This window comes from Salarias fasciatus, unplaced genomic scaffold (assembly GCF_902148845.1).
Source record: "Salarias fasciatus unplaced genomic scaffold, fSalaFa1.1, whole genome shotgun sequence".
Lineage (NCBI taxonomy): Eukaryota > Metazoa > Chordata > Actinopteri > Blenniiformes > Blenniidae > Salarias > Salarias fasciatus.
Genome location: NW_021941376.1, coordinates 468182 through 496001, shown reverse-complemented (window position 1 = coordinate 496001; position 27820 = coordinate 468182). Strand labels below are relative to the sequence as shown.

The window sequence follows — 27820 nt, the reverse complement described above, 5'->3', positions numbered from 1 at the left end:
GGTCAGACGTGGCCGTGGCTACACAGCAAACACTCTTTGTGTCAGTTTGCCGTTTCGTTGAGAACAATGTGAAGTGTGTATCAGGAGAGAATGATGATGTCATTAGTGACGGTGTGTGTTTGTCGAGCAGAGACAGAGTGTAGAGTTTTGACTCGGTGGTGTGTGACGGCTCCTCTGAGCCGCTGATGGAGGCTTCAGGATGGAAACGCTCCAGAGCCTCTGAGACACCTCAGTGTCCCCTCGCTTCCTTCTGCTTTGTCGTCTCCACCTAGTTCCTCTGGATGGTGTGGTCCTGCACGGTCCTGCACGGTCCTGCACAGTCCTGTACAGTCCTGTACGGTCCTGCACGGTCCTGCACGGTCCTGCACGGTCCTGCACGGTCCTGCACGGTCCTGTACGGTCCTGTACGGTCCTGCACGGTCCTGTGCGGTCCTGTACGGTCCTGCACGGTCCTGCACGGTCCTGCACGGTCCTGTACGGTCCTGTACGGTCCTGTACGGTCCTGCACGGTCCTGTACGGTCCTGTACGGTCCTGCGGTCCTGTACGGTCCTGTGCGGTCCTGCACGGTCCTGTACGGTCCTTCGCGGTCCTGTGCGGTCCTGTGCGGCAGATGTTCTGTTGGCGGTTTGGACCACAGAGTCCCACACTTTTGTCCCTGCCGTAGATTCTTCCAGGTACCTGCTTTGGCCGGAGGAGCCGCTGTGCAGAGTCTGGGTCTGGTTCTGGTTCTGGTTCTGTGCAGCGAGCTTTATGGGTAAGAACCCCGGTCTGTCGTGAAAACAAAGATTCCTCCGAACACCGAGCAGAACTGAGCAGAACCGAGCAGAACCGAACTCCGAGCAGAACCGAGCAGAACCGAGCAGAACCGAGCAGAACCGAACTCCGAGCAGAACCGGAGACATGACAGGAAGGAAGCAACACGTCAGAAATGTTCGGCAGTTTGACTTTATTCATTTTGAACTTCAGTTTTAAAACAGAACGGTTCTCCAAACGTTCTGAGCGTTCTGCGGTCCGTCTGCAGTCCGACTCAGCAGATCCTCCAGAGTTTCTCTGCTCGCTGAGGTTCCGCCTGGTTTGAGAACCTTCAGAGAGCCGGTCTGCATAGTCAAGTCCAGAACAGGTTCTGTCTGTTCTGCGAGTTCTCCGGGTTCCAGCAGAGTCTCAGAACATTCTGGAACCTCAACGGCAGGAAGTAAAACCTAACAGCAAGCAACAGCTACGAGACCGCCGAGGAACAGGAGCAGGACCGGAGGTCCAGGGGCAGAACCCGGAGTCCAGGGGCAGAACCCGGGGTCTAGAGGCAGAACCCGGAGTCCAGGGGCAGAACCCGGGGTCCAGGGGCAGAACCCGGGGTCCAGGGGCAGAACCGGAGGTCCAGGGGCAGAACCCGGGGTCCAGGGGCAGAACCCGGGGTCCAGGGGCAGAACCCGGGGTCCAGGGGCAGAACCCGGGGTCCAGGGGCAGAACCGGAGGTCCAGGGGCAGAACCCGGGGTCCAGGGGCAGAACCCGGAGTCCAGGGGCAGAACCCGGGGTCCAGGGGCAGAACCCGGGTTCTAGAGGCAGAACCCGGGGTCCAGGGGCAGAACCCGGGGTCTAGAGGCAGAACCCGGGGTCCAGGGGCAGAACCCGGGGTCCAGGGGCAGAACCCGGGTTCTAGAGGCAGAACCCGGGGTCCAGGGGCAGAACCCGGGGTCCAGGGGCAGAACCCGGGGTCTAGAGGCAGAACCCGGGGTCCAGAGGCAGAACCCGGGGTCCAGGGGCAGAACCCGGGGTCCAGGGGCAGAACCTGGGGTCCAGAGGCAGAACCCGGGGTCCAGGGGCAGAACCCGGGGTCTAGAGGCAGAACCCGGACTCTGAGGGAGGAGATGCTGGAACGATAAATGGAGCGAAGGCCGTCGGTTCCTCTGAGAACCGGTCCGGTCCGGTCCGGTCCAGGTTCTAAAGCCGATCCAACGAGCTCCAGCTTGAGAACAGGAACGTTGACAGAGACCTGGTCCAGATTCAGACGTTCTGCGTAGAAAAGAACCTCTCAGGACCGTCCAGAGGTTCTGACAGCGCATCGGCACGGGGGGTCGGGGGTCAGAGGTCAGGGGATCAGGGGTCAGGAGTCAGGGGGTCAGGGGTCAGGAGTCAGGGGGTCAGGGGGTCAGGGGTCAGATTGTATGAGCAGCGAAGCAGCACCTGTGAGGACCAAGGCGGAGCAGCAGAGCCTCCATCAGGGTCCTGATCTGGGTTAGAGCTGGAGTCCAGCCAGGGTCTGGTCTGGACCCTGGTCTCTGGACCCTGGTCTCTGGAGTCTAGTCTGGATTCCTCGTCCCGAGTCCGAGTCTGGAGTGTCAGTATGGAGTCTGGGTCTGGAAGCCTCCCAGCTGGCAGGCCATCAGGTCTAGAACTGGGGCTGGTAGAGCCCCGGGTTCGCCGGGTTCTCCGGGTCCGGGTCTAGAACTGGGGCTGGTAGAGCCCCGGGTTCTCCGGGTTCTCCGGGTTCTCCGGGTCCGGGTCTAGAACTGGGGCTGGTAGAGCCCCGGGTTCTCCGGGTCCGGGTCCGGGTCTAGAACTGGGGCTGGTAGAGCGCCACGCGGCCGCTCAGGCAGCCGGAGGCCAGCTGGCAGTGCGTGGGGGAGAACTTGGTGGTGAGAACCACGTCGCTGTGGGAGTAGATGGAGCGGATCTGGCGCAGGCGGCCGGTCGGCGCCGCCGGGACGTCGGCCAGCTCGCCGCAGCGCCGGTCGAAGGCCAGCAGCCGGACGCCGTAGCCGTACGGCGAGCAGATGAGGCGGCCGTCCGGGCTGAAGCACAGCTCCTTGATGTAGCCCCGCCCCACGTTGGCCTCCTCGATGTAGTGCGTGAGACGCAGCGAGCAGCGGGGGGACACCGGGGGACGGGGGACGGCGCCCTCCTGGAACTCATACACACAGGTCCACTGGGGGGGGGGGACAGGGGGACGGACGGGGGGACGGACAGGGGGACGGACAGGGGACAGGGGGACGGACAGGGGGACAGGGGGACGGACAGGGGGACAGGGGGGTGGAGCCATTAACACAAACATAACAACTCAGACTCCTTCAGTCAGGCACAGAGCCCGGAGGAACCTGGAGAACCTGGAGAACCTGGAGAACCTGGAGAACCTGGAGAACCTGGAGAACCGGCTCTGCAGTTCAGCGGAGTTCCTCAGGGTTCTGTCCTGGAACCTCGACTGAAGTCCAACAGGGCTTCAGAACTCGGCTGCTGTTCTCCGGTTCCCCTCCTCCCGGGCAGGACCGTGTTCTCCCGTTCGCCGCGGCGCTGCACGATTTTGATAAAACACCTAATTGCGATTTTTCTGACCAATCATGCGATTCGATTCGATTTGCGATTTTCACATTTTATTCTTCCAAATGCAGAAAACAGCCAAAATTATGGTCGAAAAAAGTTGGCGTTACTTTCACATGGTCTTGCTCAAGGTGACATAAAATAACCGAATGTAAAGTAACCTGCTGCAGCTGCAGGCGGCGGCGGCGGCGGCGAGACGCCGCCGGGCTGTCTGCGTCACGGCTGGAAATAAAAAAAAGGTGCGTCGTTTTAATGAAATAACAAAATGATCAAAACCCAGAGTCGTCCACACTGGAACTCAGTCCTGGTCTCGCCTGCTTGGTTCACAGAACATTATTTAGTCACAGTTTCCAACGTGAAATAAATGGAAACTAAAAACCAGAACCGCAAACAGGCGCCACTGTGAAACCAACTTCACCTCGCAAAAACAACAACAACTGGCCAGCCTCTAAAGATAAAGGTGAAAAAAAGAATCCTCATTGCTGTAATACCCTCAGATGACAGTCGGTCAGTCACCCTGCTCCGGTCGTCTTCTCTCATTCTGCTGCAGCTTCATGTTTTCATGGAGAGAGAGAGAGCGTCACATGAGGGCCGTGGGGCGATCGGGGGAGAGAGAGAACAACCTGCGACTCGTCCACGTTTCTGTAACGTGTAGCGGTGAGTCTTCAGGTGTCGGTACAAATCAGACGTGTTTCCTCTGATCTGGCTGCTGCACGGCGACCATCTGCACCTGGCTCCACGTGGTTTTTATCAAACCCAGAGTCCAAACAGCTGACGGCAGTGGCTCCGCCCCCTCTCCTGCTGCCACCTCAGACCGAGAACGAGTCGCACTGAGAACCTTCTGCTCCTCTCCACACGCGGAGCACTGCAGGGTCTGTTGTTAGCAACCTGACGCTCGTCAGCTGCGGCGGTGCGGTGCAGACATGCTGCTTCCTGTTGTCATTTCTGATTGGCCGGTGGCCCGGAGCGCGGGACTGGAGCGTTTTGATTGGCGGACAGGTCTGTCAGTCTGCGCGGTTCGGTTACCGCAGCAGTTAAAGCCTCCGTTTCGATGCGGTGTCGGTTAATCGTGCAGCCCTGGCTCGCGGTTCCGCGGTTCCGCGGCTCGCGGTTCCGCGGTTCCGTGGCTCCGCGGTTCCGTGGCTCGCGGCTCGCGGTTCCGCGGCTCGCGGTTCTGCGGCTCCGCCTCTCACCTCCTGGTCGTCCATGTTGCTGGAGCAGCGGATCAGGGCGGCCCAGCCTTTGGGGTGCAGCTGCAGGGAGGTGATGCAGTTCCCTCGGTCTCGTTCTCCGGGGATCTCCGGAGTCAGAACCTCCAGACTGTTCCTGGGGACAGACCTGCGAGAACCGCGTCTGGTCAGAACCCGGGACCCGCAGACCGTCGGCTGTGAGAGCGTCAGACCCGGGTCAGACCCGGGTCAGAACCAGACCCACCTTCCCTGTGAGGATGGATCTTACTGGAGTCGTTCCCCTGACGGGGAGCGCCGGCGGAACGCGACGACGTTCCTCCATCTGAGGGAACAGAACACAGAACACGTCAGGATCCACGCTGACAGAACCATCAGAACCGCTGACAGAACCATCAGAACCGCTGACAGAACCATCAGAACCGCTGATAGAACCATCAGAACCGCTGACACAGAACCATCAGAACCGCTGACAGAACCATCAGAACTGCTGACAGAACCATCATAACTGCTGACAGAACCATCAGAACCGCTGACAGAACCATCAGAACCACTGACAGAACCACTGACAGAACCATCAGAACCACTGACAGAACCATCAGAACCGCTGACAGAACCATCAGAACCGCTGACAGAACCATCAGAACTGCTGACAGAACCATCAGAACCGCTGACAGAACCATCAGAACCGCTGACAGAACCATCAGAACCACTGACAGAACCATCAGAACTGCTGACAGAACCATCAGAACCACTGACACAGAACCATCAGAACCGCTGACAGAACCATCAGAACCGCTGACAGAACCATCAGAACTGCTGACAGAACCATCAGAACCGCTGACAGAACCATCAGAACCGCTGACAGAACCATCAGAACCACTGACAGAACCATCAGAACTGCTGACAGAACCATCAGAACCACTGACACAGAACCATCAGAACCGCTGACAGAACCATCAGAACCGCTGACAGAACCATCAGAACTGCTGACAGAACCATCAGAACCGCTGACAGAACCATCAGAACCGCTGACAGAACCATCAGAACCACTGACAGAACCATCAGAACTGCTGACAGAACCATCAGAACCACTGACAGAACCATCAGAACCACTGACAGAACCATCAGAACTGCTGACAGAACCATCAGAACCGCTGACAGAACCATCAGAACCGCTGACAGAACCATCAGAACCACTGACACAGAACCATCAGAACCACTGACAGAACCATCAGAACTGCTGACAGAACCATCAGAACCACTGACAGAACCATCAGAACCGCTGACAGAACCATCAGAACCGCTGACAGAACCATCAGAACCACTGACACAGAACCATCAGAACCACTGACAGAACCATCAGAACCGCTGACAGAACCATCAGAACCACTGACACAGAGCCATCAGAACCACTGACACAGAACCATCAGAACCGCTGACAGAACCATCAGAACCACTGACAGAACCATCAGAACCACTGACAGAACCATCAGAACCACTGACACAGAACCATCAGAACCACTGACAGAACCATCAGAACTGCTGACAGAACCATCAGAACCACTGACAGAACCATCAGAACCACTGACACAGAACCATCAGAACCACTGACAGAACCATCAGAACCACTGACAGAACCATCAGAACCACTGACACAGAACCATCAGAACCGCTGACAGAACCATCAGAACCACTGACAGAACCATCAGAACCGCTGACAGAACCATCAGAACCGCTGACAGAACCATCAGAACCGCTGACAGAACCATCAGAACCACTGACAGAACCATCAGAACTGCTGACAGAACCATCAGAACCACTGACAGAACCATCAGAACCGCTGACAGAACCATCAGAACCACTGACAGAACCATCAGAACTGCTGACAGAACCATCAGAACCGCTGACAGAACCATCAGAACCGCTGACAGAACCATCAGAACCACTGACAGAACCATCAGAACTGCTGACAGAACCATCAGAACCACTGACAGAACCATCAGAACTGCTGACAGAACCATCAGAACCACTGACAGAACCATCAGAACCGCTGACAGAACCATCAGAACCACTGACAGAACCATCAGAACTGCTGACAGAACCATCAGAACCGCTGACAGAACCATCAGAACCGCTGACAGAACCATCAGAACCGCTGACAGAACCATCAGAACCGCTGACAGAACCATCAGAACCACTGACAGAACCATCAGAACCACTGACAGAACCATCAGAACCGCTGACAGAACCATCAGAACCACTGACAGAACCATCAGAACCACTGACAGAACCATCAGAACCGCTGACAGAACCATGTATTCCTACAGCACGTCTCCAGGCATCGCGGCCGAGCCGCAGAGCTTCTCACCAGTTCAGACAGTAACAGAACCGGGTCGTGCTGCCCTGAAGGCAGCTGTTTTCTATAAGTTCATGTGATTAAAAAATGGTTAAATATGTTTAAAAATGTTTAAAAATTGTTAAAAAGTGTAAATCTTGATTCAGAGATCTTCTTTGTGCAAATTCCTTCATTATTTATGCAGGTTGTATAAAAACACGGAGAAGTCATTTTGCCGCGTCACTTCCGGTTTCAGTTTCGATGGCGACCGCCACGCATGAGCAGCACGGCTGAGATCATCTGCTGCCGTCCACCGTGAAGCTTTACAGTTTGTAAATGTATCAACATCTGGCTTCACGTTCATATTTCTGTGTTATTTCATGATGATGAGAAGATTTGTGCAGAGCTGGTGCTCTTTGCTTTGTGATGCATTTGTTGAGAGAAATGTTCTTGTATTTTATAGTTTTCACCGACTGGAGAGAAAATTAAAGCGACAGAACGTCCCCGGTGGTCCCGGCTCTTCTCTGGCGGTTTAACTCGGTGTCCTATCGATGACGCTACGGGGGCGATGTGAACGAGTTTTTTGGTGGCGGTGAGGAGTCGAGCGGCAGACGGTGAAGTTGGGTTTTATCAATACCGGTGTACAGACTGTTGCAGTAATCCAAGGGAGAGGTGACAACGGCGTGCATGGCCTGCTCTGACCCCGCCTGGGGAAGCTACGCTTTAATCTTTGCCAAAGTCCTCAGGCTGAAAAAACTTCTTTTAACGACTGCGCTGATCTGCTGCTCGAACTTGAAGGCACCGTCAAAGATCACACCCAGATTCCTCACAGCTGGCTTGGACTTCATAGCAAGAGGACCCAGGGCGCTGGAGTAAAGAGCCGGGGCGGTTTTGCCAAATACCAGAACCTCTGTCTCCTCCTCGCTGAGGTGGAGGAAGTTGGCTGTCATCCAAGCTTTAATGTCTGAGATGCAGCCCAGCAGGCTGGAGAGCAGCAGGGCCGTCGGAACAGCTGGACGTCGTCTGCACAGCAGCGGAAGGAGATATTATATTTAGTTATGATGCCTCCTCAGGGCAGTGTGTACAAGATAAACAGAATGGGGCCTAAGATGGAGCCTTGAGGCACCCCACAGGAGAGGTGAAGCCTCCCAGCTGAACAGAGAAGCTCCTGTCAGTCAGTAGGACCAGAACAACTCCAGGACTGGACCTCTGAAGCCCAGGTGTTGGAGGCGAGAAAGCAGGACCCTGGTCCACTGAAGTCCAGGAGCACCAGGACCACAGGACTACCTGAGTCTGCAGCTAGGAGGACCAGGACCACAGGACTACCTGAGTCTGCAGCTAGGAGGACCAGGACCACAGGACTACCTGAGTCAGAGGACAGACAGTCAGAGGACAGACAGTCAGAGGGCAGACAGTCAGAGGACAGACAGAGGACAGACAGTCAGAGGACAGACAGTCAGAGGACAGTCAGAGGACAGTCAGTCAGAGGACAGACAGTCAGAGGACAGTCAGAGGACAGACAGTCAGAGGACAGACAGTCAGAGGACAGTCAGTCAGAGGACAGACAGTCAGAGGACAGACAGTCAGAGGACAGTCAGAGGACAGACAGTCAAAGGACAGACAGTCAGAGGACAGTCAGGGGACAGTCAGAGGACAGACAGTCAGAGGGCAGACAGTCAGAGGGCAGACAGTCAGAGGACAGACAGTCAAAGGACAGACAGTCAAAGGACAGACAGTCAGAGGGCAGACAGTCAGAGGGCAGACAGTCAGAGGGCAGACAGTCAGAGGACAGACAGTCAGAGGACAGACAGTCAGAGGGCAGACAGTCAGAGGGCAGACAGTCAGAGGGCAGACAGTCAGAGGACAGACAGTCAGAGGACAGTCAGAGGACAGACAGTCAGAGGACAGACAGTCAGAGGACAGTCAGTCAGAGGACAGTCAGAGGACAGACAGTCAGAGGACAGACAGTCAGAGGGCAGACAGTCAGAGGACAGACAGTCAGAGGACAGTCAGTCAGAGGACAGTCAGTCAGAGGACAGTCAGAGGACAGACAGTCAGAGGACAGACAGTCAGAGGGCAGACAGTCAGAGGACAGTCAGTCAGAGGACAGTCAGAGGACAGTCAGAGGACAGACAGAGGACAGACAGTCAGAGGGCAGACAGTCAGAGGACAGACAGTCAGAGGACAGTCAGAGGACAGACAGTCAGAGGACAGACAGTCAGAGGGCAGACAGTCAGAGGACAGACAGTCAGAGGACAGTCAGTCAGAGGACAGTCAGTCAGAGGACAGTCAGAGGACAGACAGTCAGAGGACAGACAGTCAGAGGGCAGACAGTCAGAGGACAGACAGTCAGAGGACAGTCAGTCAGAGGACAGTCAGTCAGAGGACAGTCAGTCAGAGGACAGTCAGAGGACAGACAGTCAGAGGGCAGACAGTCAGAGGACAGACAGTCAGAGGACAGTCAGTCAGAGGACAGTCAGAGGACAGACAGTCAGAGGACAGACAGTCAGAGGACAGACAGTCAGAGGACAGTCAGTCAGAGGACAGTCAGAGGACAGACAGTCAGAGGACAGACAGTCAGAGGGCAGACAGTCAGAGGACAGACAGTCAGAGGACAGTCAGTCAGAGGACAGTCAGTCAGAGGACAGTCAGAGGACAGACAGTCAGAGGACAGACAGTCAGAGGGCAGACAGTCAGAGGACAGACAGTCAGAGGACAGTCAGTCAGAGGACAGTCAGTCAGAGGACAGTCAGAGGACAGACAGTCAGAGGACAGACAGTCAGAGGGCAGACAGTCAGAGGACAGACAGTCAGAGGACAGTCAGTCAGAGGACAGTCAGTCAGAGGACAGTCAGAGGACAGACAGTCAGAGGACAGACAGTCAGAGGGCAGACAGTCAGAGGACAGTCAGTCAGAGGACAGTCAGTCAGAGGACAGTCAGTCAGAGGACAGTCAGAGGACAGACAGTCAGAGGACAGACAGTCAGAGGACAGACAGTCAGAGGACAGTCAGTCAGAGGACAGTCAGTCAGAGGACAGTCAGAGGACAGACAGTCAGAGGACAGACAGTCAGAGGGCAGACAGTCAGAGGACAGTCAGTCAGAGGACAGTCAGAGGACAGACAGTCAGAGGACAGACAGTCAGAGGACAGTCAGAGGACAGACAGTCAGAGGGCAGACAGTCAGAGGGCAGACAGTCAGAGGGCAGACAGTCAGAGGACAGACAGTCAGAGGACAGACAGTCAGAGCGCAGACACTCAGAGGACAGACAGTCAGAGGACAGTCAGTCAGAGGACAGTCAGTCAGAGGACAGTCAGTCAGAGGACAGTCAGAGGACAGACAGTCAGAGGACAGACAGTCAGAGGGCAGACAGTCAGAGGACACACAGTCAGAGGACAGTCAGTCAGAGGACAGTCAGTCAGAGGACAGTCAGAGGACAGACAGTCAGAGGACAGACAGTCAGAGGGCAGACAGTCAGAGGACAGTCAGTCAGAGGACAGTCAGAGGACAGACAGTCAGAGGACAGACAGTCAGAGGGCAGACAGTCAGAGGACAGACAGTCAGAGGACAGACAGTCAGAGGACAGTCAGAGGACAGACAGTCAGAGGACAGACAGTCAGAGGGCAGACAGTCAGAGGACAGACAGTCAGAGGACAGTCAGTCAGAGGACAGTCAGTCAGAGGACAGTCAGAGGACAGACAGTCAGAGGACAGACAGTCAGAGGGCAGACAGTCAGAGGACAGACAGTCAGAGGACAGTCAGTCAGAGGACAGTCAGTCAGAGGACAGTCAGTCAGAGGACAGTCAGAGGACAGACAGTCAGAGGGCAGACAGTCAGAGGACAGACAGTCAGAGGACAGTCAGTCAGAGGACAGTCAGAGGACAGACAGTCAGAGGACAGACAGTCAGAGGGCAGACAGTCAGAGGACAGACAGTCAGAGGACAGTCAGTCAGAGGACAGTCAGAGGACAGACAGTCAGAGGACAGACAGTCAGAGGGCAGACAGTCAGAGGACAGACAGTCAGAGGACAGTCAGTCAGAGGACAGTCAGTCAGAGGACAGTCAGAGGACAGACAGTCAGAGGACAGACAGTCAGAGGGCAGACAGTCAGAGGACAGACAGTCAGAGGACAGTCAGTCAGAGGACAGTCAGTCAGAGGACAGTCAGTCAGAGGACAGTCAGAGGACAGACAGTCAGAGGACAGACAGTCAGAGGACAGACAGTCAGAGGACAGTCAGTCAGAGGACAGTCAGTCAGAGGACAGTCAGAGGACAGACAGTCAGAGGACAGACAGTCAGAGGGCAGACAGTCAGAGGACAGTCAGTCAGAGGACAGTCAGAGGACAGACAGTCAGAGGACAGACAGTCAGAGGACAGACAGTCAGAGGACAGTCAGTCAGAGGACAGTCAGAGGACAGACAGTCAGAGGACAGACAGTCAGAGGACAGACAGTCAGAGGACAGTCAGTCAGAGGACAGTCAGTCAGAGGACAGTCAGAGGACAGACAGTCAGAGGGCAGACAGTCAGAGGACAGACAGTCAGAGGACAGACAGTCAGAGGACAGTCAGTCAGAGGACAGTCAGAGGACAGACAGTCAGAGGACAGACAGTCAGAGGGCAGACAGTCAGAGGACAGACAGTCAGAGGACAGTCAGTCAGAGGACAGTCAGTCAGAGGACAGTCAGAGGACAGACAGTCAGAGGACAGACAGTCAGAGGGCAGACAGTCAGAGGACAGACAGTCAGAGGACAGTCAGTCAGAGGACAGTCAGTCAGAGGACAGTCAGTCAGAGGACAGTCAGAGGACAGACAGTCAGAGGACAGACAGTCAGAGGACAGACAGTCAGAGGACAGTCAGTCAGAGGACAGTCAGTCAGAGGACAGTCAGAGGACAGACAGTCAGAGGACAGACAGTCAGAGGGCAGACAGTCAGAGGACAGACAGTCAGAGGACAGTCAGAGGACAGACAGTCAGAGGACAGACAGTCAGAGGACAGACAGTCAGAGGACAGTCAGAGGACAGACAGTCAGAGGACAGACAGTCAGAGGACAGACAGTCAGAGGACAGACAGTCAGAGGACAGTCAGTCAGAGGACAGTCAGTCAGAGGACAGTCAGAGGACAGACAGTCAGAGGGCAGACAGTCAGAGGACAGACAGTCAGAGGACAGACAGTCAGAGGACAGTCAGTCAGAGGACAGTCAGAGGACAGACAGTCAGAGGACAGACAGTCAGAGGGCAGACAGTCAGAGGACAGACAGTCAGAGGACAGTCAGTCAGAGGACAGTCAGTCAGAGGACAGTCAGAGGACAGACAGTCAGAGGACAGACAGTCAGAGGGCAGACAGTCAGAGGACAGACAGTCAGAGGACAGTCAGTCAGAGGACAGTCAGTCAGAGGACAGTCAGAGGACAGACAGTCAGAGGACAGACAGTCAGAGGACAGTCAGTCAGAGGACAGTCAGTCAGAGGACAGTCAGAGGACAGACAGTCAGAGGACAGACAGTCAGAGGGCAGACAGTCAGAGGACAGTCAGTCAGAGGACAGTCAGAGGACAGACAGTCAGAGGACAGACAGTCAGAGGACAGACAGTCAGAGGACAGTCAGTCAGAGGACAGTCAGTCAGAGGACAGTCAGTCAGAGGACAGTCAGAGGACAGACAGTCAGAGGGCAGACAGTCAGAGGACAGACAGTCAGAGGACAGTCAGTCAGAGGACAGTCAGAGGACAGACAGTCAGAGGACAGACAGTCAGAGGACAGACAGTCAGAGGGCAGACAGTCAGAGGACAGACAGTCAGAGGACAGTCAGTCAGAGGACAGTCAGAGGACAGACAGTCAGAGGACAGACAGTCAGAGGGCAGACAGTCAGAGGACAGACAGTCAGAGGACAGTCAGTCAGAGGACAGTCAGTCAGAGGACAGTCAGAGGACAGACAGTCAGAGGACAGACAGTCAGAGGGCAGACAGTCAGAGGACAGACAGTCAGAGGACAGTCAGTCAGAGGACAGTCAGTCAGAGGACAGTCAGTCAGAGGACAGTCAGAGGACAGACAGTCAGAGGACAGACAGTCAGAGGACAGACAGTCAGAGGACAGTCAGTCAGAGGACAGTCAGTCAGAGGACAGTCAGAGGACAGACAGTCAGAGGACAGACAGTCAGAGGGCAGACAGTCAGAGGACAGTCAGTCAGAGGACAGTCAGAGGACAGACAGTCAGAGGACAGACAGTCAGAGGACAGACAGTCAGAGGACAGTCAGTCAGAGGACAGTCAGAGGACAGACAGTCAGAGGACAGACAGTCAGAGGACAGACAGTCAGAGGACAGTCAGTCAGAGGACAGTCAGTCAGAGGACAGTCAGAGGACAGACAGTCAGAGGGCAGACAGTCAGAGGACAGACAGTCAGAGGACAGACAGTCAGAGGACAGACAGTCAGAGGACAGTCAGAGGACAGACAGTCAGAGGACAGACAGTCAGAGGGCAGACAGTCAGAGGACAGACAGTCAGAGGACAGTCAGTCAGAGGACAGTCAGTCAGAGGACAGTCAGAGGACAGACAGTCAGAGGACAGACAGTCAGAGGGCAGACAGTCAGAGGACAGACAGTCAGAGGACAGTCAGTCAGAGGACAGTCAGTCAGAGGACAGTCAGTCAGAGGACAGTCAGAGGACAGACAGTCAGAGGACAGACAGTCAGAGGACAGACAGTCAGAGGACAGTCAGTCAGAGGACAGTCAGTCAGAGGACAGTCAGAGGACAGACAGTCAGAGGACAGACAGTCAGAGGGCAGACAGTCAGAGGACAGTCAGTCAGAGGACAGTCAGAGGACAGACAGTCAGAGGACAGACAGTCAGAGGACAGACAGTCAGAGGACAGTCAGAGGACAGACAGTCAGAGGACAGACAGTCAGAGGACAGACAGTCAGAGGACAGTCAGTCAGAGGACAGTCAGTCAGAGGACAGTCAGTCAGAGGACAGTCAGAGGACAGACAGTCAGAGGGCAGACAGTCAGAGGACAGACAGTCAGAGGACAGACAGTCAGAGGACAGACAGTCAGAGGACAGTCAGAGGACAGACAGTCAGAGGACAGACAGTCAGAGGGCAGACAGTCAGAGGACAGACAGTCAGAGGACAGTCAGTCAGAGGACAGTCAGTCAGAGGACAGTCAGAGGACAGACAGTCAGAGGACAGACAGTCAGAGGGCAGACAGTCAGAGGACAGACAGTCAGAGGACAGTCAGTCAGAGGACAGTCAGTCAGAGGACAGTCAGAGGACAGACAGTCAGAGGACAGACAGTCAGAGGACAGTCAGTCAGAGGACAGTCAGTCAGAGGACAGTCAGAGGACAGACAGTCAGAGGACAGACAGTCAGAGGGCAGACAGTCAGAGGACAGTCAGTCAGAGGACAGTCAGAGGACAGACAGTCAGAGGACAGACAGTCAGAGGACAGACAGTCAGAGGACCAGTTGGAGGGCTGCAGGAGCTTGACTACGGCAGAGAGAGAAGCTACCGAAACGAGCTCAAACTGTGAGAATGTTGCCGACAAGGGGGGGGGTGAGAAGGGGGCAGTAGGGGCCTGGGGGGGGGGGGGGGGGGGGGGGGGGGGGTGAGAAGGGGGCAGTAGGGGGCCTGAGTGCAGCAATCTTGCTGATGAAGAATTGTTGGAAGCCATCACAGAGGGCGGGGGCGGGGGGGCAGGACGGGGGGGGGTCACTGCGGGGGTTGATGAGGGAGGTCAGAGTGTGAAGGAGGACCTGGGGTTTGTGACAGATTGAAGAAATCAGAGCAGAGTCGCTGAGACTCGGCATGTTTTACAGCTGGATGGTCGACTGTCAGGGAGCGGCGGAGGATCTGAAGGGAGGCGAGGAGGCGGGCCTTCTTGCCTTCTTCCATTGGCGCTCAGCGCCTCTGCAGTTGCGCCTGAGGGCAGGAGTGGAGGCAGTTAGCCGTGGTGAGGTCTGAGTTTGAGTCTGAGTCCAGAATTGTCGTGCAAACTGAAGAGAAGCTCATCAGCAGGAGTTCCAGCTCCAGGGTCTGGAGGCAGCGACACACCGGCGAGACCCTGAAGGCGGCAGAGACCTGCTCAGCAGTGGAGGGTCCAGAGAGCCAGAGACCAGTTTAGGGGCCTCATAGGAACTACCTGAGCATCGGACTGAGACAGAAAACAGAACTGGGGAGTGGTCGGAGGAAGCCATGGGGCAGATTTCATTAACAGAGACAGAAACGCCGCGGGCTAGGACGAGATCGAGTGTGTGGTCCTTTTCGTGGGCGGGGCCGTCAACAGCTCGAACGAGACTGAGTGAGTTAAGGAGGCTACACGGGGCGTCGGAGCAGCACAGCGCAGAGCGGAGCTCACACGGAGCGTCGGGGCGCCGATGCCTACAGCCGGCCCTGATTGCACTACTAATAAAAAAAATCATAAAAAAAACAAAAACAAAACAGCAGGCAGGTAAAACAACACTTATTTTCTTCCTCCACACTGAAACACAGACTGGAACAACGTGCCGTAACTCTAAACATCAAACAACTGATTTATAGTTCAAATGACCAGAACCAAACCCTCTTCTAACAAACGGGCTACAGCATGTCATTTATTTATATCTATAATCTCTGCAGATAAGCTCACATTGTTTGGCTAAACAGTTTCTCACATTATCTGCTCAAATTAAATGAAATGGGCCTAATCACACTGTGTCGGTCCGTTTCGCAGCGCAGCATCCACGCAAAAACAAACACTAAATTAAATAGAATTAGCCTTTTAGATAAATAAAAATAATAATATAATAATAACCTAAAATATTACAATTAAACGAAATAAAAGTCAGCATTAAAAATGAGAATTGAGTAACAGAACCGTCTTTTATTAGCCCAATGATCTGGATACTGACCTGTTTAAGGTGGAAAGCCATGTTGTTGTGGAGTGAGATGAAAGGACACAACTTGCATTTGACTTTTTTTGGATCATCTTTGACTTGGTCTGAAGTTCTGTTTTTCTTCTGACATTGTGAGCCTTTTAAAGCAGTACTATGCAAGATTTTCTTTAGCGCTCCCCCTACTGGTCTCCTGTGAAAGCTCACTGTCGTAAACGTCCTCTGCATAAATAAATAAAACTACAAGTTAAGTAAATTTTTCCACAGTGTGTTTGATAGGCTAACATGTATATCAAATAGGCTTTATATCATGTTTATTTGGAAAAAAAAACAAGAAATTCTATGTAAAATCAGTCCTTCAGCACCCCCATACAGCTGGAATGGAATGGTCCTGGTTTAATAACCACATTTTTTCGATGCTTCGACTGTATGATTGGCCGTCGAATCAGGCCCCTTCCAACGAATCATCGAATCGCCGACTATCTGAGGACACCCCTAGCTGATACAGAACCATCAGAACCACTGACAGAACCATCAGAACCACTGTCACACTGCTCCTGGAGCTGTTGCATTGTGGGTAGTTGAGCCTGGTCCATGTTTCTCCTCACACTACATTTTGCTCTCCGGCGTTCCGTCCCGCCGTCTCGGTTCTGCAGACTGTTCTCTGGTCTTAGTTCCAGATTATTTGCAGAACATGAAGCTCAGACGTTCTCGTTCTGTCATCATTCGGAGTTTTTTCGCCTTCTTCCTGTTCCTGACTCGGGGCGGCGTCGACACGTCAGAACCGTTCCCTGCTGTCTCAGACCGTCTGCTGCTCACCCTGATCCTGAGCAGCAGGCGGGCCGGCCAGCAGGGGGCAGCAGAGCAGAAACACAGACGCCCTTTGACCCCAGAACGGAGCTTCTTGCAGACCACTTGTGGCCCACGGGGCTCCTGTTTGACAGCGCTGCTTACACTGGTTCGGAGACGTTTTGCGGCAGGACGGCGGACTGACCAGAGCTTAGAGGTATATGAAATCCCTTTTATTTTTTCCCTAATTCCGTTTTAATATTTCTGAATTTGGTATTTTGTTTTTTATGCTCATTTTTACCATAAAAAAGGTGTCTGGTAAGTGGAAATGAATAAATGTCCACAATTTAATAGGATGTAACAGTCCATTTAATGTTTAAAGTCCTGCAACAAAGAAATGCTTTTCAATTAGTCGCATGCGTCTTTGCGAGTCCAGTCCACGGTACGTTGACAGTATTTACAAAAAAGCTTTTCCCCTGAGGCATAAAAGTCCGTGTTCTGTTCTGCTCTGTATTTAGCGCTTAGCGTGGAGTTTCGTAACTTTTTTGAATGTGTGAGAGGGGAGGGAGCAGCTCGCTTGGACATCGTGTTGTTGCGTCGCGTCTCGTCGTGGCTGGAACGCGCGTTCACATTTGTTTTCAATTGTATTTTGACGCAAAATCGCGGAAAGCATTTGGCGTTGTGAACGCAGCTTTAGCATGTTAGCAGCGCTGTGGAAGTGACGTACAGGTTGCAGCAGCTCGGGCGGTCCCCCCGGCATGTTAGCTTTGCACTATAAGGTTCCATTTTCTCCCGAAAACTGAATTTCAGACCAGATTAGGACGAATTCTGCAATATTCCACGTTTTATTCCAATTCCGTTTTTATTGGTCGTTTACGCGATTCCATTAAGACGGATTTCATATGGCTCTACCTGAGCTGAGCGGCGTGCGGCGGGCGTGCAGCAGGACGGCGGACTGACCTGAGCTGAGCGGCGTGCGGCGGGCGCGCAGCAGGACGGCAGGACGGCGGACTGACCTGAGCTGAGCGGCGTGCGGCGGGCGCGCAGCAGGACGGCAGGACGGCGGACTGACCTGAGCTGAGCGGCGTGCGGCGGGCGCGCAGCAGGACGGCAGGACGGCGGACTGACCTGAGCTGAGCGGCGTGCGGCGGGCGCGCAGCATGCGGTAGCTGCCCACCTCCAGGGACTGGGTCAGGTCCAGGTCGTGCAGGATCAGCAGGTATCCGGACGACGTGGAGATCAGCATCTTGGAGCAGTCCGGCGTCAGGCGCATCCGCATCAGGTAGCGGGTGTGGAAGAACTTCTTGTGGGGACAGCCGTCCTCTGTGAACCTGTACGGGAACGGCGAGCTACAGTCAGACACAGCAGGCTACAGTACAGTCAGACACGACGAGCTACAGTCAGACACGGCGAGCTACAGTGCAGTCAGACACGACGAGCTACAGTCAGACACGGCGAGCTACAGTCAAACACGGCGAGCTACAGTACAGTCAGACACAGCAGGCTACAGTACAGTCAGACACGATGCGCTACAGTCAGACACGGTGAGCTACAGTCAGACACGGTGAGCTACAGTCAGACACGGCGAGCTACAGTGCAGTCAGACACGACGAGCAACAGTCAGACACGGCGAGCTACAGTGCAGTCAGACACGACGAGCTACAGTCAGACACGGCGAGCTACAGTCAAACACGGCGAGCTACAGTACAGTCAGACACAGCAGGCTACAGTACAGTCAGACACGATGCGCTACAGTCAGACACGGTGAGCTACAGTCAGACACGGTGAGCTACAGTCAGACACGGCGAGCTACAGTGCAGTCAGACACGACAAGCTACAGTCAGACACGGTGAGCTACAGTCAGACACGGCGAGCTACAGTCAGACAGGGCAGGCTACAGTCAGACACAGCGAGCTACAGTACAGTCAGACACAGCAGGCTACAGACAGCGAGCTACAGTCAGACATGGCGAGCTACAGTCAAACACAGCGAGCTACAGTACAGTCAGACACAGCAGGCTACAGTACAGTCAGACACGACGAGCTACAGTCAGACACGGCAGGCTACAGTAGAGTCAGACACGACAAGCTACAGTCAGACGCGGCAGGCTACAGTACAGTCAGACATGGCGAGCTACAGTCAGACACGGCAGGCTACAGCCACAATCAGACACGGCGAGCTACAGTCAGACACTGTGAGCTACAGTCAGACACGGCGAGCTACAATCAGACACGGCGAGCTACAGTCAGACACGGCGGGCTACAGTCAGATATGGTGAGCTACAGTACAGTCAGACACGTCGAGCTACAGTCAGACACGGCAGTCTACAGTCAGACACGACGAGCTACAGTGCAGTCAGACATGACGAGCTACAGTCAGACATGACGAGCTACAGTCAGACATGACGAGCTACAGTCAGACACGGCGAGCTACAGTCAGACACGGCGAGCTACAGTCAGACAGGGCAGGCTACAGTCAGACACAGCGAGCTACAGTACAGTCAGACACAGCAGGCTACAGACAGCGAGCTACAGTCAGACATGGCGAGCTACAGTCAAACACAGCGAGCTACAGTACAGTCAGACACAGCAGGCTACAGTACAGTCAGACACGACGAGCTACAGTCAGACACGGCAGGCTACAGTAGAGTCAGACACGACAAGCTACAGTCAGACGCGGCAGGCTACAGTACAGTCAGACATGGCGAGCTACAGTCAGACACGGCAGGCTACAGCCACAATCAGACACGGTGAGCTACAGTCAGACACTGTGAGCTACAGTCAGACACGGCGAGCTACAATCAGACACGGCGAGCTACAGTCAGACACGGCGGGCTACAGTCAGATATGGTGAGCTACAGTACAGTCAGACACGTCGAGCTACAGTCAGACACGGCAGTCTAGTCAGACACGACGAGCTACAGTGCAGTCAGACATGACGAGCTACAGTCAGACATGACGAGCTACAGTCAGACATGACGAGCTACAGTCAGACACGGCGAGCTACAGTCAGAAACAGTGAGCTACAATACAGTCAGACACAGCAGGCTACAGACAGCGAGCTACAGTCAGACATGGCGAGCTACAGTCAAACACGGCGAGCTACAGTCAGACACGGCGAGCTACAGTCAGACACGGCGAGCTACAGTACAGTCAGACATGACGAGCTACAGTCAGACACTGCCAGCTACAGTCAGACACTGCCAGTTACAGTCAGACACTGCCAGCTACAGTCAGACATGGTGGGCTACAGTCAGATACGGTGAGCTACAGTACAGTCAGACACGTCGAGCAACAGTCAGATACGGCAGTCTACAGTCAGACACAGCAGGCTACAGTCAGACACAGCAGGCTACAGTACAGTCAGACACGGCAGGCTACAGTCACACATGGCGAGCAACAGTCGAAGCTACATTCAAACACGGTAAAACAAAGAGCAGCAGTGAGACGGAGCTCCAGGCCAAAGCCTCAGGACGGCGTTTCACTCTGGGATTCCATCAAAAGCCTGATGATCCTCCCCGTTGGTCCCTGACCCTCCTGACCCCCCTGACCCCTCCAGACCCTTGTGACACCCCCCCCCCCCCCCCCCCCCGGACCCACCGGTTGGTGTCCCAGGTGATGACGTTGCCGTCGAAGCCCGACGTGACGAGCAGCCGGGTGTTGGTGTCGTACTCGATGTTCTTGACCCAGGAGGCGTGGCCATGCAGCGAGCACACCTTGGAGCTCAGCTTCCTCAGGTCCCACAATGCAATGGTGGTGTCGTCGGAGCAAGTGGCGAACAGGCGGTTGTCCAGGAACCTGCGGACGCACGCACACACACGGGTTGACCTCTGACCCGGGCCCCCGCGGGGCGGGGCGGGGCGGGGTCACCGACCTGATGTTGTTGACGCAGTCCTCGTGGGCCTCCGTCAGCGTCTTGATGTGTCTGGAGGACACGGGGTCAAACAGCAGGACCTCGGTCTGCTCGCACGCCACCGTCAGCACGGACCTGAGACACGGCGGGACAGACGGCGGGGACGGGGGGAAGACGGGGGGGGCGGGGCAAGTGAAGACAGGGGTCAGACGGTCCCGGTCGGGGCCGCTCGGCTCAGGTCACGGCTTTGACCCCGATCAGGATCAGCCTGACCTGGTTTGTCTGCAGGATTTACTGGAGGATTTCTGAGCAGCTGAACCGCTTCCAAGACACACACACACACACACACACACACACACACACACACACACACACACACACACACACACACACACACACACACACACACATCCCCCTGGACCAGCACAGTATCTCTGATCATCAGTATCACCAAGCAGGACTTCATTAGAGGAGGACTGCAGGCACCAGTCCTCCTGATCCCCTCTGGTCCTACAGCCCCTCTCCCAGGTCTCTCCCGGGTCCCTGCTCCCTCCAGCCCCCCTCCAGCCCCCCGGACCCTCGGCCCTCACCCGTCCGGGGAGTACTCCAGGTTGAACACGGCTCCGTGGGTCTGGCTGCTCAGGTTGACGGCCTCCGCGGCGGGGTTCATGGAGCGGTACAGGCTGGTCATGGTCCTGAAGTTGTCCCGGGCGGGGTCCACGAACACCCCCCTCCGGATAGTCCTGCTCTGCAGCCAGGAGAACAGGCTGCTCCCCCGGGCCGCCTCTCCCGGGCTGCCGGGCTCCTGCTCCCGCGGGGCGGCGGCCGGCTCCGGGCCGAGCCCCGGCTGGGTGTCCGGGCCCTCCCGGTCCGGGTCCGGGTCCGGGTCCCGCTCCCGGTCCTGGTCCGAGTCGTCGCTGTCTCCGCGCGGCCTGTCCTCGCTCATCGCGGCTCCTCCGGCGGCTCTGCGGGGAAGAGGACCGAGTCCGGTCGGCTAGCCCGCCATGGCGGGGGGGCGTCCTCCGGGGGGGTGAGCGGCCGCCGGCGCTTCGGGGACGTTTGGACCGGGCCCGGCTGCCTGGTTCGGGTGTCTGATCCGCGCCAGTCAAAGCAAACGGCACGAGCCAGGACCCGGCCGGAAGAGACGGCCTCGCCTTCACAATAAAAGCAGACGCTGTCTTCAGGACGAACAGCGCGCGAACGGAAGCTCGCCGCGGTTCCTCTCGACACTTTTTATCCGTATTTTCATTCCGCACTCCGCGTCTTCAGCCATTTATCCAACCTGTCGCCTCAGACACGCGAACTTTAACCCGCCGCGCAGCGAAGCGTGAACCGGAAGTCTTACGTTGAAAGACAGCGCCTTGACCTGCCTCCTTCTCACCAAAACACATCAAACATAAAGAAACTCCACTTTCCACTTCCGGCTCAGATCCAGGCCGCGTTACAGCGGCTGCTGCCCCCTAGTGGAGGAACGCCGCTCAGGTCGGGTCCTGTGTCTGCTCCAGGCGCAGACGCGCGCTCAGCCTGGTAGCTAATGGATATTACTCATGTAACGCTTAATGGATATTACTCATGTAACTTTTTAATGGATATTACTCTTGTAACGCTTTAATGGATATTACTCATGTAACTTTTTAATGGATATTACTCATGTAACGCTTAATGGATGTTAGGGATATACTTTAATTAGCACTACTACTATGGAATAATTGTATTAACTGTATATTAGGCCTTTCCTGAGAGAAGTACACCAAGGTTATAAGATGCTCTGCTAAAGTGTAAACATACCCACACGTTCCGGAGAAACCAACACACACTCACTAGTGTTCCAAAACATACCGGATAAGGATGTCAGCTCTCGGTTGGCAGCTGACATCAATACCAAATTGTCCAATTGCGAACAAAGTCCAGCCTCTCTGTCGGGGCCCCGCCCAGAAGAACATAGAATAAAAACTCTGTTTCAGCAACAATCAGGATCCTTTCGGGGCAAAATACTTTGTATCTTTCCCTGTAAGGTCCAGCGCTGAGCATTACATTTGGCTATACTTAAATAAATGGTAATAATCTGAAGTCAGTCGTTTTGGCATTCTTTATACCAAGCATAGAGTAAGAGAACCGGGTGGAGTCAGCGGGACGGAAGTCCAGGCTCCAACATGGATATTACTGGTGTAGCGTTCACTCTGTCATGCAGAACATTCAGGGATTTTAACACAGGAAGTGTTTCCGCCCGGGATAAATAAAGCTTCTCTGTTCTTCTTCTCGGTTCTGCTCGGTTCTGCTCGGTTCGGTTCGGTTCGGTTCTGCTCAGTTCGTTTCGGTTTGGTTCGGTTCTGTTCTGCTCGGTTCTGTTCGGTTCATAATTGAAGAAATACGCTCCTCGTTGATGGTTTAGTGTTTTAATCACAACGATGAGGGAGCCCTGAGAACAACATGAACAGATACTAACTATACAAACAGGAAGCAACAAGCTATCACTAGTCATTCTAAGACAAGAATAAGTCACAGAAATAACATACTGGACTAGCTAGGCTTGATAGATTGCACTACTAACAAACTTGAAATACTTACAATAGTAATATGTATCAACATGAATATATTCTGGGGAAGTAAGAACGTTCCCAGAGCCGGACTCTCTCAAAACAACAACATTGACTCACTCCCACAGGAAGAACATAGCAGAAGCCCAATACTAGCCCTGCACTGCCACCTAGTGGACGGCGGTAAACTCTGCATCCCCCCCAGACCGTAAAGCTAAAACACAAAAAGTTAACGGTCTCAGTCCCAACTGCCAGTCTCAGGAACGTATCGCCTAGGTGGCTTCCTCGTGCGGCTCGGCCGTGGAGGACAGGGCTGAAGATCAAAGCCCTCAGGCAGGGACGAAGGGGATGGCGGTGGCGGAGCTGGGGGAGGGGAGTCCAAGGGCAGGATACCATCCAGGGGATCCATGCTCGGAGCAGACCCGCCCAAAAGTGGCGGGGGGGGGGGCCAAGGCCACGTCCCGTGGACCATCTGGCAGAAGCTGACTGGGGCAAGCCAGCAGGGGTGGGCAGGCAGGGGCCATGAGAGGCGGTGACCCACCCAGTAGCCGTGGAGCACAAGAGGCGGACGGTCGCTGTGGGGCACAGGGGTCGTCAGGTGTGTAGCCACGGAGAAAACGTCTGTTACGCAAGGTAAGGCGACCTGAACCATCGACCCTGACCCGATACTGGTCGTGACCCAGGGACTCCACCACCACCCCGGACCTGTCCCATTTGTTGGGGTAAGGGCCCTGCTGGTTCTGAAGGAACACCCTCTCACCCAGCGCCAGCGGGCGGAGAGGTCTCGAATGGGCCTGCAGTGACTATGTAGTGCAGGACATCCGGGACCGTAAGGCATCCTCCTTTGCTGCCCACGCCTGACGCCAGAGCGGCCGGAAATGCGGGTGTGAGAACTTGTCGAGCTTGTTAGCAAAGGACAGGGAACCACGAAGGGGGCGGCTGAAGATGATCTGAGCCGGTGACAGGTCACAGTCAGGGTCAGGGGTGTTGCGCAGCTGCAACATCGCGCGCAGGAAGTGGTCCTGGTCCAGGCTGCCCGTCGGGCTGGTATTAGACATCAGCAGACGCTTCGCCGTCTTAACTGCGACCTCTGCTCTCCATTTGACTGCGGGAAGCTGACAGATGAAACTCGATGACTGACGTTCCACAGGCAGAGGAAGTCTTGTATCAGGCCCGCTGTGAACTCCGGGCCAATTCCTCCGGCACGCCAAAGGTGCCGAAGAATGCGCGGAGGTGGCGGACCAAGCCCGCTGCGCCTCCCATGACCGTACCCGCTGTAGAGCTCAGGACCTCCACCCAACCAGAGAGACGGTCCCCGATGATCAGGTAGTGGCGGCCCTTGTAGTCGAAAAAGTCAGCGAAGACTGCCTCGAAAGGAGTGGACGGCGGTGGGGACGGTATAGGGGGTGTGGCCGCCTGCGACGGAGCATTGCGATTACAGTCGACACACCAGCTCCCGGTCGCTCTGATGTCCCCCGCCATGCCTGGCCAGTAGACTATGGCACGGACATACCGGTCCATCGTAGAGACCCCTTGGTGGGCCGCATGAAGGCACCGTAGGACGCGTCCACGGAGGGAGGGGGGTACCACGACACGGTCTTGATAGAGCAAGATGCCGTCCTGCACATAGACAGACCCACAGACAGGTCCAAGGCCGGCTAGAGTGGGGTCATTCACATCAATCTCCTCGCCGCGCTCAAGTAGGTTAAGAAGGCGTCCAAAGCATGCATCGGCCGCAGTCTCCTGAGCAAGGAGGGACCAGGGGATGGCTCCGAGCTCCTGCATGTCTGCCCGTATGGAAGCCATGTGCGCATGCTCAGTGTCATCACCAACACTCGGCAGTTCCAAAAAGGGGCCAGTTGGCGAGCAGGAGGGAGAGGGGTGCCTGGATGCGGCGTCGGCAGCGTGGTTGCTCCGGCCAGGTAGATGTACAACGTCGAAGCGCCACAGGAGGGTGCGCTGTTTGAGCCTGAACAGACGGGAGTTCGTGATCTCATCCAGTGTACGATCACCAAAGATCTTCACTAGGGGCTTGTGGTCAGTGACCACAACAAGGTTGTCACAACCCTGCGTGAAGTACCGTGTCTGCTCCAGACCCCAGGCCACAGCCAGGGCCTCTCCTTCAATCGCTGCGTAACGCTGTTCTGCCGTGGACAGGAAGCGAGAGCCAGCTAGGGTGATGCTCCACCCACCTGGGCAGCAGTCAGGCACGCCTGCGACACAGTCACAATGCTTCTGGAGCAGGAAGTAGCCGATACCGCGCCTGGACCAGTCCGGGCGGAGACAGGTACGCTTCTGTGTGTCGTATATCTCAACCCCTTCACGGATGGACTCGATGATGGCACTCTTAGATGACTGGAAGGCCTGCTCTAGCTCAGCAGACCATGCGAATTTGCAGCGTGGGCTGAGAAACGGCTTGAAGGGGGCCATAGTGTCGCGCAGCTGGGCGTAGTTCACCACCTGGTTGACTAGGCCGAACCAGCTCCTGATGTCTGTTGTGGACACGGGTGTAGGGAAGTCCCGGATAGCGTCCAGGTACTTCGGGAGTGGCTCAATGGCTGTGTCCGACACCCTAAAGCCGGCAAAGTCGACACTCCTCTCTGCGAATTGGAACTTGCCGGGGTTCAACACGATTCCAGCCCAGCCAACACGCATAAGGAAGTCAATCGTCCTCCACCAATGCTGCTCCAGGTCTGCGTCGTAATGAATGGTGTCATCAACACAGCGCTCCTTACGTTCAAAGTCCGAGAGGACGGCATCGAAGCGGCGGTTGTAGCCATCCCCTGACGACAAGAAGCCCTGCGGTGCCCTCGTATAACGCCAACGACCAAAGGGTGTGATAAAGGTGGTCAGATGCCTGTCCGACACCCTCAGGGGCACACTGAACAGACTGAGCATGCGCCAAGACTGAGCAGCTGGGGGTGACGCCAATCTCAGACAAAATCCAAAATATTGTGGTCGAACAAAATCTTGATGCGCTGCAATTACCGCCAATCAACAACGAAAGAAGATTAGATCGTGAGTGTGATCTGTGATATGTCTAAGAAACAAACAAGGTCGCAAACAAAGTTAAGTGAACACGGCCAAGCTGCACAGGTGTCGGAGACTAACATGGCAGGTAAAGACGCCGCCGAGTTATCTGTGTTGATCCGAACCATAATACGAGAAGAAATCAATGCGGCGATTGATAAACTCCAGCCGCAACTTGATGCCGTTAAAAATGAGGTGATTGCGTGTTCCAATAAAGTCGCCGCTCTGGAGGAATCATTAAACCGCATGGAAACCAGAGTGACGACGCTGGAGACTGCTAACGAAAGTTTGCGTAAAGAGAACACAGACCTGAAGGAGAAAGTCGATCGTATGGAGAATCACAGTCGGAAATATAACATCCGAATTCTCGGCTTGACTCGAGATGTTGAGAAGGGAAATCCGACAAGTTATGTGTCTGCTCTGCTGAAGGATCTGTTCGGGGATAAACTACAGCGCGCACCTGAAGTGGAAAATGCGCACCGCGTCGGACCCGTGGCCAAATCTGGACAGCGAGCAATGATCGTAAGGATGCACAGACTGGAAACGAGAGAGGAGATCTTGCGAGTTGCAAAGAGAGAAAAGCTGTTGGAGATTCGTGGAATGAAGCTGCGCATCTTTCCTGACCTTACTGCGGAGACGGCGAGGGCCAGGGCGCGATTCCGTGACGTTAGGAACAAATTGTGGAGCGCAGGGGTGAAACATGGCATCATACACCCAGCCACTCTGATCGTGACTTTTAAAGAAGGGATCATGAAGTTTACGGACCATCTCGCCGCAGAGACTTTCTTCAAGACTGTGGTTGAACCGGAAATGCGTAACCAAGGTGATGAACACTGATGACAAAACACAGGTATTGATATTGTGCATGCGGCTGTGACTTAAACATTTATTTAAGACTGCTCCATTATTTCTATGTATACAGCCTAAGTGCTTTTGGAATTTTGGTTAAAATTATGTCAGACAGTCATCTTAGAAGATAATAATGACCGTCTTGAAGGATGAAATAATAACCACATAGGTAAAGAGTAAAAAGTAAGTCTGGGTTGGTTATACATCCTATTTAGTTGTCACTTAAAAATGTTGGCAAAAGGGGGGTGTAGCTGTATGTATGTGTATCAATGTGTGTCCTTGTGTGTTTGTCTTTGCTGTTTATTTTGTTTATTTGATAGCTCTTCATTAAATAACTGTTGGAGGAAAGGTTTGAGTAAAATATGCAATGGTGATGGATAAAGTACTTTCACAAAAAGGTTTGAAAATAGCTCATTTAAATATCTGTAGTCTACGGAATAAGATTCAAGATGTTACTGTGCTTCTTGGAAACAATAACTTGCACATTTTGGCAGTATCTGAAACACATTTGGATGCAACGATAGACAACTCAATTTTGCATGTAAATGGATACCTGATGTACAGATGTGACAGAAATATAAATGGTGGTGGAGTGGCTTTTTATGTACAGGATCAAATACCAGTTAAAACTAGACTCGACCTTGGTTGCATTGGTGTTGAAGCGCTGTGGTTGGAAGTGCAGTTACCACACATCAAGTCCATCCTGATTGGTTGTTGCTATAGGCCACCCAATGCACCTATAGTCTGTTTAGATCGGATCTGTGGCATGTTGGACAAAGTATGTGATATAAATAATGAGATCTATTTTTTAGGTGACCTAAATATTGATTGGAGTTTGAACAACTGCTCTTTAAAAAATAAGTTGCGGGCTATGACAGATACTTGCAATTTGTCACAAGTAGTTACAAAACCAACAAGAGTCACCTATAAGTCTGATGGGACAAAAACCGCTACATGTATTGATTTGCTTTTCACCAATGCAACAGATTCATGTTCAAAAGCAATTTCAACTGATGTTGGTTTCAGTGATCATAATTTAATTGCAATTAACAGAAAAACTAAAGTACCAAAATCTGG

The 27820-nt window shown here is 54.3% G+C and overlaps 1 protein-coding gene across 1 annotated transcript; it reads right to left on the bottom strand.

Moving 5' to 3' along the window:
* Positions 1-922: 922 nt before the first annotated feature.
* Positions 923-21669, bottom strand: wdr32 (WD repeat domain 32). The gene is made up of 7 exons (XM_030087228.1): positions 20918-21669; positions 20349-20462; positions 20075-20272; positions 17604-17806; positions 4745-4826; positions 4508-4652; positions 923-2925 (listed from the first exon to the last, which is right to left on the bottom strand). Exons 1-7 carry the CDS (start codon positions 21271-21273, stop codon positions 2554-2556), a joined length of 1470 nt encoding a protein of 489 aa, XP_029943088.1. The 5' UTR covers positions 21274-21669; the 3' UTR covers positions 923-2553.
* Positions 21670-27820: the final 6151 nt, after the last annotated feature.

Bases quoted from the DNA above. Each gene is read 5' to 3' on its own strand.
- wdr32 (XM_030087228.1), bottom strand. From the start codon at position 21,273: ATGAGCGAGGACAGGCCGCGCGGAGACAGCGACGACTCGGACCAGGAC. The intron at 17,807-20,074 runs GTGGGTCCGGGG...GTTCCCGTACAG, and splicing joins ATCACCTGGGACACCAACCG to GTTCACAGAGGACGGCTGTC. The intron at 2,926-4,507 runs GTGAGAGGCGGA...CCCCCCCCCCAG, and splicing joins GCAACATGGACGACCAGGAG to TGGACCTGTGTGTATGAGTT.